This window comes from Ursus maritimus, unplaced genomic scaffold, assembly GCF_017311325.1.
Source record: "Ursus maritimus isolate PB19 unplaced genomic scaffold, ASM1731132v1 scaffold_7, whole genome shotgun sequence".
Taxonomy (NCBI): Eukaryota; Metazoa; Chordata; class Mammalia; order Carnivora; family Ursidae; genus Ursus; species Ursus maritimus.
Window position 1 is genome coordinate 48,282,770 of NW_024426885.1, and position 16,484 is coordinate 48,299,253.

A 16,484-nucleotide genomic window follows, 5' to 3' on the forward strand; every position below is an offset into this window, starting at 1 on the left:
CAGTCTAGTTGTGGGGCGGGGACAGCTGTAGAAAGGCCTGCGTGTGGGTAGAGATGAGGGATGTGGTAGATGCTGGAATCCAGGTGCCTGCCAGGTGGGCTGGTGCTCAGGTGGGCATTCACCCAGGCACATCGAGAGTGAAGCCGTGGGATGAGCACTGGACTTTCAGAACCCGTTGCCCAGTAACTGCGGAGATGTCTCCTTTCCTGGTCCTCAGTGTCTTCTCCGCCCCTCATGGGGTTGGCCTGGGTGGCTTCGCCTCTAGACTTTCCATCGTTCCCTCAGTGTGTCTGGAGGCGAGGCAGGCACCTGGGGTGTTTGGGTGCTGGGGCTGCAGTCCACTGTAGGCCATGAGTCCTCTGCCCCCGCCCCTCACGGTGACGTCGGCCTCTGCCTTCTCTGCCAGGACACTCTGTGATAACCTAAGGCGGGAGCGGGACCGGGCAGTGAGCGAGCTGGCCGAAGCTCTGCGCAGCCTGGACGACACGCGCAAACAGAAGAATGATGTCAGCCGGGAGCTCAAGGAGCTCAAGTATGTGGGGGTGGGCGCCTGCCTGCGGGGAGCTTGTGTCTGGGAGCCCGGTGGCCCCTCTCCTGTCAGGGCAGGGCTGCCCTGCATGCCGGCCCGGCTGGCTGTCACTTCACTCTGCCTTACTCTGTCAGTCTGTAGAATGGGTCTGAATGCCACCTCCATGTTGAGAGGTAATGAGAAATTCTTAGAGCATCACAGAAGACGGCGGCCCGTTGGTGAGCACGCGGAGGTGGGCAGGCACTGTGTACAAAGGCACGCAGGAAGGCTTCTGTTCCTAGGCAGTCTGTTTGGAGACAGGCAAGCGAGTACTGTCCATCCATTCATTCCGTTTCTACCTCATTCATTCACCAGCTCTACAAGGCTTTACCGAGTGCCTGCTGTGCATGGGCCAGGCCTGTGGGAGGCACTGGGGAAGCCACCAAACAGTGGACCGGGTCTTCCTGGTGGGGCTCACAGCACACAGGAGGAGACAGACCACAGGCGGGGCGGACAGAGCGACAGCTATGTGGACAAGGTGTTGACGTCATGATGCAGCGTTTGGAAAGCCATCACCACTTCACGGTCCGTTCTGCCTGCGGTGGTGGGATGCCTGTTCGGGGGAGACTGTTTGGGGTGTCGGACAGCCTCCCCTCAGTTACGGCACTGCACCCAGGACTGCGGTTTGAGATTTGGTGACCCTAAGCAGTGGACTGAAGATACAAAGATGAGAGTTACGAAGAGAGATTGGCAGAACCCAGTGGCTGTGCTGCAGGGTAGAAGTGGACTCTAGTGAGAAGCGGGGCGCTCCGTTCGGATAGGGTGGTGCAGGGCGGTGAGGAGCAGCAGTGTGAGTGTGCAAGCCTCACTTGGGGGAGCAGTGCCTCCCCTCCCTCCCCAGTCGGAAACTTTGACATGAGCCAACCAGCTTCATTTCCCAGATAAAAACCCAGAACCTCTTGAACTTCGGTGCTCTAAGGAAAATTTTGGGCTAAGAGGCAAAGTGACACACTCTCTCCAGGGACCCACCTTGGGTCTAGCAAGCGATGGAATCAAATTAAGGTAAAACCTGGATCCTGGGGGCTTGGGCACAGGAGGAAGTTGTGCATTTTAACAGAGCTGGAATTGCCTGGAACTTCTGAGAAAGTCAGCACGTCCGGATCTGTGCCTCCTCTTCGCTCTCTAACCGGTGCTGGGGAGGAGGCCCCCGGCCTGCAGAGGCCGCAGATGCCCCCGTGGGTGAGAGATGAGCGGGAGCCGTGAGCCTTAAACACACAGCTTCCGGCCGCGTGGGGCCGGTGGGAGCGTGTCCTGCGAAGGCAGCTTTGGGGCTCTGCCCTGAGGCTTAGTAGCATTCCGGAGCTGGCCGGTGCGAGTGCAGCCCAGACAGAGGTGTGGACCTGTGAGCATGTCCACTTGAGCGGGAACCAGGAGGCCGTCATGGGCTTGCCCGGAGCCCAGCGGGTAGCGCTGATGAATTGGCAAGGTCATCGGGGCACAGGTTTTAGGGTGAAGGATGTCAGGTGCAAGTCGCTGGGGGATGGTACAAGGTTTCTGAGTCTTTTTTCATCTCTTAACTGAGTCTTTCTGAGAGCTGAAGTTTTTTATGTTGGTCAAGTCCAACTTACTGATTTTTTAATTTTTAATGGATTGTATGGTGTCTAGGAGCCCTTAACCTTAACACTACATCTCAACGATTTTTTTCCTGTACTTTCCCTTTAAATATGTTACAGCTTGACCTTTTACATTTCAACCTGTGATACATTTTGAGTTAATTTTTATGTGAGTCATGGTGTCTGGGTTGGGGTTCGGTTCTTTTGCCGTGGGCGTGCAGGTGCTCCGCCACCACTGGTTGAATGCTGTCCTTCCTCGGCCGAAGTACTTTTGTACCTCTTGTACTTTGTGGGGTATTTCTGGACTCTTCATTCTGTCCCAGTGATCTCTGTGTCTGTCTTCCTGGCAGTTCCACACAGTCTTGGATTAGTGAAGCTATAGAAAAAGTCTTCAAATTGAGTAGAGTGATTCCTCCCCCTTAGTTTTTCATTTTTAGAATTGTTTTTAGCTCTTCTAGTTCCTTCCCTTTCTTTCCCTCTGCATTTTTAGGATAGTCTTGTCTGTAGCCACAAAAAGTCTTGCTGGCATTTCCCGAGGAATTGCATTAAACTTCTGGTTAAATTTGGGACGAATTTGGGTCTTTTTTGAAAAACCCCTTTGAAAGCCCACTGATACCCAAGAAGCCCTGTGTGGCATGCTGCTTCAGATTTATTGGAAAACTGGCATCAAGTCCAAGAGCGAAAGGAGCCCCATTTAGCTTTCATGGTGACCTTTGCCTCCCAGGGGACCATCGCCATGGCTCTCTCTGTTCCTAGGGAGCAGATGGAGTCCCAGTTGGAGAAGGAGGCCCGGTTCCGGCAGCTGATGGCCCACAGCTCCCATGACTCGGCCATCGACACAGATTCCATGGAGTGGGAAACGGAAGTTGTGGAGTTCGAAAGGGAGACGGTGAGCTGCCTTACTGTCCTTTCTCCCCCGCTGTCCTGACTGGGTCTCTTCGGACGGGGTGGGAGAGGATGGCCCCCTTGTGGGGTTCCCCAGTTTCATGGCTGTCAGTTTGGGGGATGCGGCTTTTCTTCCCGGGGTGCATGCATCCTTTCCCTGCAGTTGTCCATGCTGGCTTCTGGCAGGTCAGTCCCCATGGCCTCCCCAGCGGCAGGTGCTGGCACAATGTGCGGAAGGCAGAGGGCAGAGCAGAGCCCTTCCACAGGGATGTGTGTCTGCAGCGGCTGAAAGGGGCCGACAGCAGCTGCTCCTGGGCTTCATCCTGGGGACTGTGTGCCCGGTGCGGCGTGGTGAAGGGCCAGTGCTCGCAGTGGAGCCAGTGGCTTGGGGTTTAAGAGTGACATGTTTCTAATCACTGCCATGTAAAGTGTGTGGCTGCTGCTCTTTTGACAGGAGGATATTGACTTGAAAGCACTTGGGTTCGATATGGCAGAAGGTGTGAATGAACCTTGTTTGCCTGGGGACTGTGGAATATTTGTCACTAAAGTGGACAAAGGAAGCATTGCTGATGGCCGCTTACGGTAAGAGTTGAGGAGGCCCAGGCTCTGGAGGGAAGGGGGCCCCTCCGACCCATTGTGAAGGACCCAGGGAGCCAGGTGGCAGTTAAATGAGCGCACCCCGGGGTCTGGGGGCCTAGCAGTCTCAGGCTTGCAGGCTCAGCTGCTAACATTGTTCTTAAAGGAGACTGTGATTCACGGGCGCCTGCGAGTCTCATTCCTCAGGCCCCAGGTGCTGCCCTTCACTTCTCTAGGTAGGAAAGGGCTCAGGTGTGGTTTGTGCAAGAGTGTAGGGTGTTCACTGCACACCCATTCCATGAAAGAGTAGCGATAATAAAGTACTTTTGCTAAGTACTGGGTTAAGCACTTTGAATAATCAATTCATTAATCTTTATAATCCTACGAGGTAGGTACTGTACTGCTCTTGCCCCCATCTTACAGATGAGGACACTGAGGGCCGGAGGAGGTAGGCCACACTGCTAGTAAGTGGTAGAACCAGGATTTGCACCCGGGTAGTCTGGCTCCAGCCTCTGTGAGTGTAGCCATTCGACCGTCCTGAAGAGGAAATCTGTCTGAGTGTGTATGTGGGGCACCCACTTTCTGGCCCTCGTCTCCCCAGACTGGAGCAGTGAGACCTGCCCCCCGGTCCTAAGGCCTGTGAGGGCACTGACCTGGCTGTACCCCTCCTCAGGGTCAATGACTGGCTGCTGAGAATCAACGATGTGGACCTCATCAACAAGGACAAGAAGCAGGCCATCAAGGCCCTCCTCAACGGGGAGGGGGCCATCAACATGGTTGTGCGGCGGAGGAAGTCCCTGGGTGGGAAGGTGATCACACCCCTGCACATCAACCTGAGTGGACACAAAGGTAGTGGGCCTGCAGAAGTGGGCGGGGCGCCTCGCATGGCAGGGTCCCCCTCTCTGGAGCAGAGGGGCTGTGTGCGTTTTTGGGTGTGTGGTTCCAGAGGCACCGATGCTACTTAAATGCAGTGTGTGTGTTTCCCCGGCAGGGGGCCCTCTGGGTCCGGGTCTTGCTGGTCCCTGAGTGTTTGATTCACCAGAGCAGCGGCGACAGAGCCCCTGGGGGTTCCGACCTGGCCTGGGTGTTGGGATGGACAGGTTGCAGTCTGCGAACATTCCCTTCATAAGTTTATCTCACAGAGACGAGGTGGGGCAACCAGAGGGCCGTGTGACCGGAGTAGGCGTTAACTGGGACTGCCTGTGTCTGCCCTTCTTGGTTTTTGCAGACAGCGGCATCAGCCTGGAGAACGGAGTGTATGCTGCCGCTGTGGTGCCTGGAAGCCCGGCCGCCAAGGAGGGGTCCCTGGCTGTGGGAGACAGGATTGTGGCGGTAAGCCTAGGACCGGGGCTGTCTGCCCCACGTGGACAGTTAGATGACATCTGGGAGGTTGAACAACAAAGTAACCAACAGAATTTTCACGTTCGCCTTGTTCTCTAATGTGAACAAACATTTTTTTTCTGTTAGTGTGTTTCTATTTTAGTAGAAATCAGGAAATACAGGGAAGGTTTGGGAAGGAAATAATCCCTCTTACTGCTACCACCTCATAGATAACCTTTATGAACATTCGAAATCTGTTTCTCTACAGCCTTTATCCCACATGTGACTATATATTTACATCAGTTTTTTTAAAAAGATTTACCTATTTAAGAGAGAGCGAGAGCGAGAAAGCGTGCGCTCGTGGCGGGAGGGGCAGAAGGAGAGCATCTCAAGCCGACTCCCCACTGAGCGTGGTCTTGGTCTCACGACCCTGAGTTCACGACCTGAGCTGAAACCAACAGTCAGACGCTTACCCGGTTGAGCCACCCAGGTGCCCCTATTTATTTCAGTTTTAAAAAGAAGATATCTGTATGTGATTGATTGATATTTTTTTGTATGTGATTTTCTAAAAAATCTTTTTTATTAAATATTATATCCATTTATTTTTGAATTTCTTTTTTAATCACCAGAGTAAGACTTATGTGTCATAAAATACTCAAGCAATACAAAAATGTGTAAAGTGGTAGTCCCCTCTCTTCCCTTTAATCCTGCCCCTGGAGAAAAATCTCTGCCCCCAGTTGTAAGATGTGCTCCCAGCCAGACCATGGATGCTCATACAAATCTGTCTACACAGATAAGGTTTTCTGGGCTTTGTTTGCTTTTTAAGATACAATAGTGGGATCATCCTGCTGTTCCACATCATGGATAGCTTTCCAAATTGACCCTCATTATTTTTATCTACCTCAGGGGGTTCTGAAGTTTGGTTATCTGTAGTTGAAAGCACGCCCCCTTGTGGACAGATACATTGTTTTCAGTGTCCGCCACCGCAGACGGCCCTGCCGTGGACTTCACCTGTGTGCACAGCCCTTTGGGGGACACCGAATGGCATCCCTGGTGACCAAATGCCTCAAACACTGTGAGATTACAGAGCCTCATTTAGTATTTCTAACGGACTTGTTAAAATGGAAGTCACACACTTTTCCCCAGCACACACACAAAATCCCAGTTGTACAGAAGGCACACAGGACAGTAACTCTTGCTCTGGTTCTAGACTGCCCATCTGCCAGTTCCCACCCCAACGGCAACGACCCTTAACAATTTATTCTGGTCCCCCCCCCCCGAAATACTCAAAAACATTTGTATCTCCCCCTTTCCCCTCCCTCTCCCCCAGATGGGATCATAATATACTGAGCTGCTGACCTCCTTTCTTGTTTCCCGCAGCCTGCCCTGAAGGTTCTTTCGCATTCACATCGTTAGATCTGCCTGGGTCATGTCAGTAATTTATTAGCTGATTACTCCTTAGCGGCAGCAGCTCAAGCCATTAACCAGTCCCCCCGATGGACAGTCAGGACATCTTTGCTTTTACAAGTAGGGCTGCAAGGCCGCTGCTACATCTGTCCACGGGGACCCACGGGAGTGTGCCACGGGGTGAATTCCCCGGGCGCCGGATTGCGGGATCCGAGGGCATCAGTATTTAACATTGGACATGGTCTCTCCTGGTGTGGTCAGAGGTCGTGGCTTTTTTGATCCTACCTGCAGGGGTGTGGGAGCTCATTGCTTCTCATCTTTGCCACTGTTTTTCAGATTTTGGGGGATGCCAGAATTTGAAAGCAACATGGCCATTGTGAAAACATTTTAAGATGTGGAAACGTTGTAAAGAAAAAAACAACCAGATGAATCCATCACCCCAAAATAATTTTTTTTAACTTTTGATTTTTGAAATAGAGAAATAACTCAGTTATGACATTAAGTAAATAATACTGAAAAATAGATAAGGTGGTGAAGGAAGTACGGTGAGGTCCTCTGTACCCTTCCTGCAGTTTCCCCTGACGGTTAACATTTATGTGACTAATACCCAAACCAGGCGGTTCATAATGGACCTGTGCGTGTGTCATTCCGTGTCATTTTATTGTCCGTGTCATTTTATTGTCTGTTCATTACCGTGTTTTAAGTGACAACAACAGCATAAGGTACAGAGCTGTTCCGCGGGCACGAAGATGGCCCTCGTGTTACCCTTGACAGCAGCATCCACAGCCCTCCTCTCCTCCCCATCCATAACCCTTGGCAGCTAGTTTGCTCTCCATCTGTATGATTTTGTCACCTCGAGAACATTAAGTCAAATCGTACAGTGTGTGACCCTTTGAGATCGGCTGCTCCAGAGTGATGCCGTGAGGCCCACCAGGTGGTCGGGGCACCATCAGCGTGTTCTTTTTGTTGGTGGGCAGCGTTCCACGGCCTGGCTGCATCCCAGTCTGACCATTCACTGTTGCACATATGCTTGTTTAAAAGATTGCACATATCTGAGAGAAATGTGGACAGAGGTTCAGGCCTAAGGGATTATGAGAATCTTTGTGAACAGGGATGATACCTTCTCATCTCACCTGACACTTTATAGTTTACAAAGGCCTTCCACACCATGATCTCATTTTTAGTCTCCCGACCCGAGGGGCAGGCGTTCCGTTCTGTGCGTGAGGGAGTTCTGAGCCATAGTCATGCCTCACGGCGGCAGGCGGCAGCAGGGCCTGGCCGTTCCCCCAGGATGCTTGCTGCTCTCGTCCCAGTCAGACAAGCATCTGCCCCTAGCATGATTTTAAGGCTGTGTTTTCTTTGCCTCAGAAGCTGCTTAACTGGATTTCTCAGACCTTACTGGGGAGGGGCTTTTTCTCCTTTGCCAGCTCCAGACTTGGGCCCGTTAGAAGAACCAGGCCCACCGCCCGGAAAGCAGAGACCCTGACCTGGTGGTGGGCCTGATGGCTCTCTGTTTGGCCCTAGATCAACGGCATTGCCCTGGACAACAAGTCTCTGAATGAGTGTGAATCCCTACTACGTAGCTGCCAGGACTCCCTGACCCTGTCCCTCCTGAAGGTAAGGGCCCCGCCCAGCACCGGCTCTGCTCTCGTCGGCTGTGGGGCAGGCAAAGCCTCAGCTCCATACACCTGAGCTGTTCCTCCCCGTCGCTGGGAGTCCTTGAAAAAAAGGGAGTGATTTACAAAGTGCAGGGTGTGCGTGAACCCGGACTGGATCCTGCTTTAACAAAACAAGACATGAAGGACATTTTGAGGACAGTGGTATACATTCGAATCTGAACTGAATAATGAGGTGATCTTAGAGACCTGTTGGGCACACGTTGGGGGTGTGTGGCCCGTGCTGACCCTTGCTCCCCCCACAGGGACAACGCTCGTGGGCAGCGCCTGGTTCTGCGGTCTTACCCACTCTCTCACTCTCTGCAATCCCCACATAGGTGTTCCCTCAGAGCTCCTCGTGGAGCGGCCAGAACATCTTTGAGAACATCAAGGACTCTGATAAGGTGCTGAGCGCCCGAGCCCACGGCCCCGAGGTCCAGGCTCAGCATAAACGGAGCTTGTTGCAGCACAATAACTCCACGCAGACGGACATCTTCTACGCAGACAGGCTGGGACCCCCGGGGGGCAGCAGCTCCTTCCTGCACAAGCCGTTCCCTGGGGGACCCTTCCCAGTCTCCCCCCAGGCCTGTCCCAGCGCCTCCGAGCGCAGCCTGAGCTCCTTCCGCTCGGACACCTCTGGGGAGCGTGGCTACGGGCTGGTGGATGTGCGCAGCCGGCGACCACTGCTGCCCTTCGAGACTGAGGGGGGCCCCTGCGGGGCAGCAGAGGCCCCCCTGGATAAGGCAGACCCTGAGGGCTCCAACAGCGGTGGGACCTGGCCCAAGGCCGTACTCAGCTCCACAGCAGGGCCCGAGAAGCTCTCTGTTTATAAGAAGCCAAAGCAAAGAAAGTCTATCTTCGACCCTAACACTTTCAAACGCCCCCAGACTCCCCCCAAAATAGACTACCTGCTCCCCGGCACTGGGTCTGCTCACTCCCCCCAGCCCTCCAAGAGGGTGGGACCTCTGACGCCCCCAAAACCTCCCAGGAGGAGCGACTCCATTAAGTTCCAGCACAGACTGGAAACCAGTTCCGAGTCTGAGGCCACTCTGGTGGGCAGCTCCCCATCCACCAGCCCCCCGAGTGCACTGCCCCCTGACATGGACCCCGGGGAACCCGCGCACATCTCACCCCCTCGCAAGGGCAGGGTCCGTATTGCTTCCAGCTACTACCCTGAAGGGGACGGGGACTCCTCCTACCTGCCTGCCAAGAAGTCCTGTGACGGGGACCTCACCTCCCAGAAGATGGACGAGCTGGGGCAGAAGCGCCGTCGCCCGAAGTCCGCTCCGAGCTCTCGGCCCAAGCTGGCTCCCGTCACGATTCCTGCTCCGTTCCTGGAGGTGGGGCTCAGCCTCGGTGTGGGGATGCGGGCAAAGGCGTGGGGAGGGGCCCTGAGCTGGGGACCCCAGCCTTGTGCTTAGCACTGGCTCTGTTGCCTTCGTTCTAAGCACCTACCCGAGGAAAAGGGGAGTGGGGTGGCCGGTGGATGCCAGTGGGAAGGGGCCCTCCTTAGGAGATGGGAAAGTGATGTGGGGGCTGTGTGTGTGAATGGCGTATGATGCCAAGACGGGAACATTTTCTTGGGTGTGGTGTCTGGTTTACTTTTTTATCAAAAAGCTTTTGAACTCACACGACAAAAGCAAGTACGCGCACCTGCCTGGAGGGGTCCAGGGAGCCAAGATAGCAACTGTGAATCTGTCAGCCGGTAGCAGGAGGTGGGGGCTTGTTTCTGTGTGTGCTGTAGTCGTTTCTAGATGGGAGAAATTGCTGGGAGCTGAAGAACAAATCCATGAGGCTCTCTGCAGACGAAGACCCTCCCCCAGCCACGCAAGTTTTGAGCCAGATGCACTCATGCCTTCCACCTCCTGCACATAGTTCGTTTACTTGCAAGAACAGTCTTCTGTGTGGTTTTCTTGCAGAATAGTTTCAAAGGAAGTTCTTCCCTTCCAGGTGCATAAGGCAACATGAGTGAGCAGTGATCTCTCCCGACATCACATCATGTGTCCGAGTGGGCGAGCTAGTGCTTGCGGGAACGGACCTGCAGACACCTGTGCATGTCCATTTCCAGCCACTGTCTCTTGTCTTGGGTCCTGCAGGAGCAGAAGTGCAGCCCGGCCAGCGGGGAACTCTGCCCAGAGCTCCAGGAATGGTCTCCGTACTCGCCAGGGCACTCCAGCAGGCACAGCAACCCCCCTTTCTACCCCGGCAGGGCATCTGTGGGTGAGTCGTTGAGGCGGGGAAGAGGGTACATGGTGGGCTCGCAGGGCTGCCCGCTCCCAGGGAGAGTGGGGGTGGTCATTCAAGGTGCCACTGTGTGTCCTCAGCCCAGAGGTTCAGAGAACTAGCAACGGCCACCCTGTCTAGGATGTTCAGTCTTTTTTTTTTTTTTTTTTAGATTTTATTTATTTATTTGACAAAGAGACAGCCAGCGAGAGAGGGAACACAAGCGGGGGGCGAGGGGAGAGGAAGAAGCAGGCTTCCAGCGGAAGAGCCTGACGTGGGGCTCGATCCCAGAACGCCGGGATCACGCCCTTAGCCGAAAGCAGACGCTTAACGCCTGCGCCACCCAGGCGCCCCTAGGATGTTCAGTCTTATATCAGAACATTTCTTAGCTTTTCAGGGCACCTTTTTTCCCATAGCAGCCTGAGAAATAGGAAGCAATAAGGCGACTTCTCCCATCTTCCACAGGTCTGTCTGGGGCTGGCTGGGTGCTTTGGGGTGATTGTTCTTACCCAGCCCATTTCTAGGCACCGTGCCCCGGAGTATGACCCCGAGCACCACTGTGAGCTCCATCCTGAGGAACCCCATCTACACCGTGCGTAGCCACAGGGTCGGCCCTTGCAGCTCTCCGCCTGTGCCCAGAGAGGTCGGCCCCCAGGGTTTGCATCCCAGGTATGCGAAGTCACCCCGCACCTCCCTGCACCCTGGGTGGCCAAGCCCACGTGCGCATAAAGGCAGTGGTGCACAGAGTGGCCCACGAACAGAGAAGTGTCCTTGCCTAGCCCGGAGGGGCCTGGTTAGAGCAGCACTGGGGCCCCAGGAAGAGTGAACGCTAAGGATGCTCTCTTCATTCGCCAGCACGGAGCTTGAAGAGGTATTTAAAGAGAGAGAGAGAGATGGCAGCTGGTGCTTAAGTGCTCATGTGCCGGGCACTGTGCTGGGACCTTTGTAAACCTTGTCTCATTTAACGGTCACAGCAACCTCGTGAGCGAAGGACTGTTGTTGTCTCTGTTTCGTGGATGAAACTGAGCCTTAAAAGGTGAACGGACAGGCTCAGGGTCACCCATTCATTCACTGAGTTGTTTGGCAGGTATTAATTGAGCACCTACTACGTGGCATGGACTGTTCTAGTTCCAGGGGGATACGCAGTGGAGGGCTAAATCATTGAGCTGCTTTCCATGGGGTGTTTCTGTTGCAGTGTGGGAGGCGGACAGAGGAAAGACGGAATGGTACCCAGTGGTGCTGAGTCGCTCTGAAGACCGCACACAGGGCGGCTAGCTAGGCTGTGACTTGGAAGAGGGTGGAGAGTAGCCTGGGTGGAGGGGAGGGCCCTGTGGAAGAGGGGAGGGGGATGCTACTGAGTTCAGGAGGCTGAGAAGAAGCCAGCTGCACAAGACCTGGGTGGAGTTCTCAGGAAGGAGGGCCATAGGGGCCACAGCCCAGACCCTTGGGAACAGTGTGCTGGGCTTTGGGACAGAGTGGGGGAGCTTGAGCGGCTACAGTGAGTCAGGAGGAGAGCACAGATCCTGTAGGGCCTGCAGCCATGATTCAGAGCTTGGACTTTTTTCTAGTCTAGGCTTTAGGTGGGGAAGAGACATAGTCTCATTACACAGCCAGGAAAGGACATCGTTGGGTCTAATCGTAGGTCTGCCTGAGGTGGGTGAGGCCTGGGCTCTTTGCCCTCCAGCATCCTAGGCAGCTCTCCTGAGTGGGGTGTGCAAGTCCCTGTCTGAGGTCCTTGATGCCCATCCAGCCTCTCCCACCCATCCTGGATCAGAGGCTCCACTTTTTTGGGCCCAGACAGGGTGCAGAGCCTGTTTTTCGTGGTGGAAGCCCTTGCTCCCGGTGAGCCGAGGCCCAGTCCAGGGCTGAAGGAGGTATGCCACTCTGTGGGCACAGCAGGACCTTTCTCGGTGGGCAGGGCCCTCGTTGATGCCGCCTCTGAGCATGGCAGTGCACTATCCCCAGCTAACGGCAGGCGGCTTCTGTGGGCTCCGGGAGGCCTTGGCCTAGGCCTGCTGCTTGTTTCTCCCCAGTGGCCATGTCCAGTCCTGGTCTTCCGAACACCTCACCTGTCTGGTTTTCTTGCAGCGTCCAGCACCAGGGACGCCTGAGCCTGGATCTGAGCCACAGGGTTGGCAGCGACTACTCAGATATGAGAACCTCCCACGGGTCCAACTCTCTGCCCTCCAGCGCCCGCCTTGGTAATGGTGCCACTAGAACCTTCTCACCATAGTGGGGCACTAGCCTTATTTCCCTCTCTCTACCTGCATCCTTGCGGCTAGACCTCCAGGTGGCCTGCCCACAAGGGCCCTTCTCTGCTCCCGGTGCCGAGGGTGTCCCCATGCTGCACTGGGAGCCATGTCCTTCGGCCTTCTGTGTGTCCTAGGCTTTCCCTGCCAGCCATGCAGCTGTTCCCGGGGACCCCTTGGCCCACGAGCCTCGCTCCCTGTCCCTGAGCCTCGCTCCCTGTCCCTGAGCCTGTCGGTGATTCTGGGGGTTTGTACTGCTGTTCACTCGTGGGGAAATGCAACCCAGAGGTAGAGAGCAGCAGTCACCTCACAAAGAGACTCAGACGGCACCGCTTCCAGCCACGGGGAGTGGGGGCAAGCAGTCCCCTCTGTCACTTGGGGGCTGGGCATGAGGTTTGTGTGATCCTGTTCTGGAACAGCCCAGGCCCACACAGTTTACGCAGAACCTGGTATTGAGTATCTGCTTTTCTTGACTGGTTCACACTTAGGCCCCCTTGGGGGTAAGTGGCAGGGCCCGCTTTGCATTTGTCGTGACTGCGCCTCTTTCCTAACTACTGACATGGTCGCGAAGGAGTGCGGGCGGTGTTTAATCCCAGGCCTGAAGTTTTGTCCCCTCGTGGAACCGTAGGGTCTTCGAGCAACTTGCAGTTCAAGGCAGAACGCATTAAAATCCCGTCAACGCCAAGATACCCCCGGTCCGTCGTGGGCTCCGACAGAGGTGAGAACTCACACTCCCATCCTTGCCTGCCAGCTCGCGCTGGCCCCATGGTGCAGCGTCTGGGTGCGGTGTGTAACTACCACCTCCGCTCAGCCAGTCCGTGCAGGCTGGTTGAGCCCAGCCTCAGCCTGGTGGCGTGGAGCTAGATAGAAAGGCCATGCGGAGCCCAGCGCCTGAACTCGAGGCCATATGGTGTGGCCGCAGCGTGGAGCCACGTACCTAGGTTGTGTCTCCCTCTTGGTCTGGGCCACGGGGGAGCAGAGATGTGGATTGCAGAGCCCGGGTTCCTTTGCACCTCTCCCGACAGGTTCATTGTCACATTCGGAATGCAGCACGCCTCCGCAGTCGCCCCTGAACATCGACACCCTGTCCTCATGTAGCCAGTCCCAGACCTCAGCCTCCACGTTGCCCAGAATTGCTGTCAACCCTGCGGCCCTCGGGGAATGGAGGAAGGACAGGTGAGCACACCTGGGCATCTGTCCCGTGGGCACGGCAGTGAGGGGCACATCCCTCCAGCAGGCCAGGGCTTGGTTGAGGGAGGGGGCTTGTTCGGAGAAGCAGCAGGTGCATTGGAGGGTTCCAGCCGAGTCGATCCCAGGGGGAGACTGCTCTGCTTCAGGTCACCTAGCGTTCTCTGGCGTGCTGCCTCAGCCCTGCACAAGGAAGCCCTGCGGGTGCATGGTGCCAGGAGGTGGGGTGCGCACAGATGGCAAGGTGAGGAGCGGGGTGGGCTCCTTCCACAGGCTGTGCACGGGAGGGGCTGAGCTGCGGCAGATGATGCCAGCGGCCACCTGGCCGTGATGGTGTGGTGGCACCATTCACTGCTTCCTGGCCCCTGATGAAGCACTTTCATGTCCTAAGTCATGAAATCCTCACAGCGACCCCGTCAGCATCGTGCATCGTCATCGTCATCATCATCGTTGGTTCTCTTTTACAGATAAGGAAACTGAGGCCAGAAAGTTGGAGTGACCTGTCTGTGGTCACATGGTTGGCGACTGGCCTACCTTCCTTAGAATCAGGGCTCATTCTTATTCTTTGCTTTTTGGCTCCAGAACACAGCTGCATCACTTGTCCCCCTCATTCCCAAGCTTTTTATTATGAAATAAAACATACCGGAAAAAAAATGTATATAAAGTGTAAAAGTATAGCTTAGCCATTTATTGGTTCATTTTGAAATGCTGGCCAGTCTGCTGAGATTGCAGGTTACCTTGAGGCTGGTGTTAGTCCAGACAGTTGGCCCCCATCCTCTAAGGGGTCCCTCACTCCCCCCACAAGCTCCGCACCCCTCACCCGCCTCTGTTTCAGGGTAGAATTTACCAGATCATATTTATAGTTAAGAGGTCCTGTCTAGATTTTAAGTCTTCGGGAGATCTGATTCAACTGGACTTGCTTTTATTTAATCATTAAAAGGAACAGAGCCACTCGTGTCCACCCACATCCAAAATGCTGAGGGCCCTCATCTCTGTGAGCCGTGGAAGGAGCCCTGCAAGGTGGGCTCTGCATTAAGGAAATGATTTGACTTGAAAAATCTGAATTTGTAAGACAACCTAACAGGTACCCAGGACGACCAGCAAATATTAACTGGAGCCCAGAAGTGCCCCTGGGCCCGTAGGGGAAGCAGGTGCAGTTCCTGCGGAAATGTCTCACCTACGTGGTACACACGGGAGCACGAGGCTGCACACGTCCCAGGGCGGGCGGGTGGTTCTATTTCACCCCAGCTCAGGTCGCCGAGCAGCAAGATCTTCCGCCAGCTCAGGTGGGTTCCTTAGAAGCAGAGAGAGCCTGTCACCTGCCCACCGGTATCCCATAGTTAGCTTCCTACAGCCCACAGAGAAGCAGGAGCTGCTCTGGGGAGAGGAGGGTGTCCGCGTTCCTGCCCTCACGCGGCTTCCGATCTGGTCAGAGGCGCGTCATTGAACGTGTGTGACCTCACTGAAGGCAAAACAGCTGCTTCCGCCCAATCTTGACATACGTTGTCGGGTAACTTCTCATAAGACGAAACTAGGCAGATGGGGAAAGTAGAAAGAAGAAAAGTCACATAGAATCTCCTCAGTTGCTGTTCCCCTTTTGTTAAGCGCATATATATATTGTTTAAAGGCGTGTTTTATTATTTACATTTTCTGTTCATAATTTCTCATTCCAAGGGGTTTGTAACATTGTGGAGTATGCTTTGTAAACCTCTTTCCTAACACAGCCTAACTGTTCTGAGAAAACTGTAGTGCATGTTATAAGAAATTTAGAACCTTCCAGGGATTAGAAAGTAAGGGTCACCTCAAGTCCGCTCACCTGGTTACCTCATCGTTACCATTTTGGTAGGGTCCTTCCTAGAAACCCCTCCATGTATGCGTGGCCACACGTGTTCGTACAGATTCATACAAATGGGCTTAGGCCCAGCTGTCTGCTCGTGTGGTGTGAGTCCCCTGCATCTGTCCGTGTGGTCAGTCCCGACTCATGTCGCTCATAAGGGCTCGTAGGACTCTTACCGTGAATCAGGTACCTGCTGCTTCGTTGAGGTAGATGTATGTTTTGGAGGTGGCACACAGGAAGGGGTTTTCCGTGGGGGGTCGGAGCCCCACACCAGACCGAGCTCGGCTCACACCTGCCGTGCCGTCCTCTGATGCTGGATGGTGGTATGAGGGTGGTGGTGGTGGCTGCTGGGTAACGGCTCCGACAGCTCCGAACTGCCTGGCACTGTGATGTGTGACGAGCCTGGAGGTTGCAGGCCAGGGACTGAAGCGTCTGAGCCACAGGGTCAGGGGAGGGCACTGTGGCACAGGTGAGTTTGGGAAGGGGAGAGGTGAAGGGACAAGTCAGAAAGGATTTTGATCTCAGAGGCCCGGGCCGGAGGCCTGGGCCCTGGGTGGTGGGATTCCAGCCGGAGGCCCTCAGAGCTTGAGAGACTGCTGTGCCTCTGGGTGCGAGGGAGGGGTGGCTCAGGGGCCTGGCTGTCGGTCACCACGTGAGTCTGTCCTCACCCATGTCTGTCCCCACCTACGTGCTCTGGAGGGGAGCCCAAGGACTTGGCACTCTGGCTGGCTCCTTCCTTCGCCTTTGGCTGTGATTTTGTTGAGGAAGAGCTTAGGGCACAGTCCTCATGGGACTCGGGGTCACCTGGCTGCCTTTCTGTCTGTTGGGTTCCAGGCGTCTATCATCCTTCTCAGAGCATCCCTCTCTCCTAACTTTTTGCACCTTCCAGATGTCTCCACCACCACAGATCCCTCCTGAGATTGCCCGTGGCCGCCAGGCCCAGGTTCTCCTCCCTAAGGAGTCTGAGGTTGGCCTGACATGAGGCCCCTGCCCGAGCCCCCTCGTGCCCTTGGCACAGCAGAT

General features: G+C 55.0%; 1 protein-coding gene across 2 annotated transcripts in view; it reads left to right on the top strand.

Moving 5' to 3' along the window:
• Positions 1–16,484, top strand: part of DLG5 (discs large MAGUK scaffold protein 5) — a 62,194-nt gene that overhangs the window by 21,592 nt on the left and 24,118 nt on the right. For both annotated transcript variants that reach the window (XM_040624444.1, XM_040624445.1), the window contains exons 7-18: positions 407–532; positions 2,878–3,010; positions 3,461–3,588; positions 4,256–4,431; positions 4,811–4,914; positions 7,834–7,926; positions 8,303–9,304; positions 10,061–10,184; positions 10,712–10,856; positions 12,276–12,388; positions 13,065–13,154; positions 13,462–13,612. In XM_040624444.1, coding sequence (XP_040480378.1) covers positions 407–532; positions 2,878–3,010; positions 3,461–3,588; positions 4,256–4,431; positions 4,811–4,914; positions 7,834–7,926; positions 8,303–9,304; positions 10,061–10,184; positions 10,712–10,856; positions 12,276–12,388; positions 13,065–13,154; positions 13,462–13,612 — 2,385 coding nt within the window. The remainder of the gene's footprint in view (positions 1–406; positions 533–2,877; positions 3,011–3,460; positions 3,589–4,255; positions 4,432–4,810; positions 4,915–7,833; positions 7,927–8,302; positions 9,305–10,060; positions 10,185–10,711; positions 10,857–12,275; positions 12,389–13,064; positions 13,155–13,461; positions 13,613–16,484) is intronic.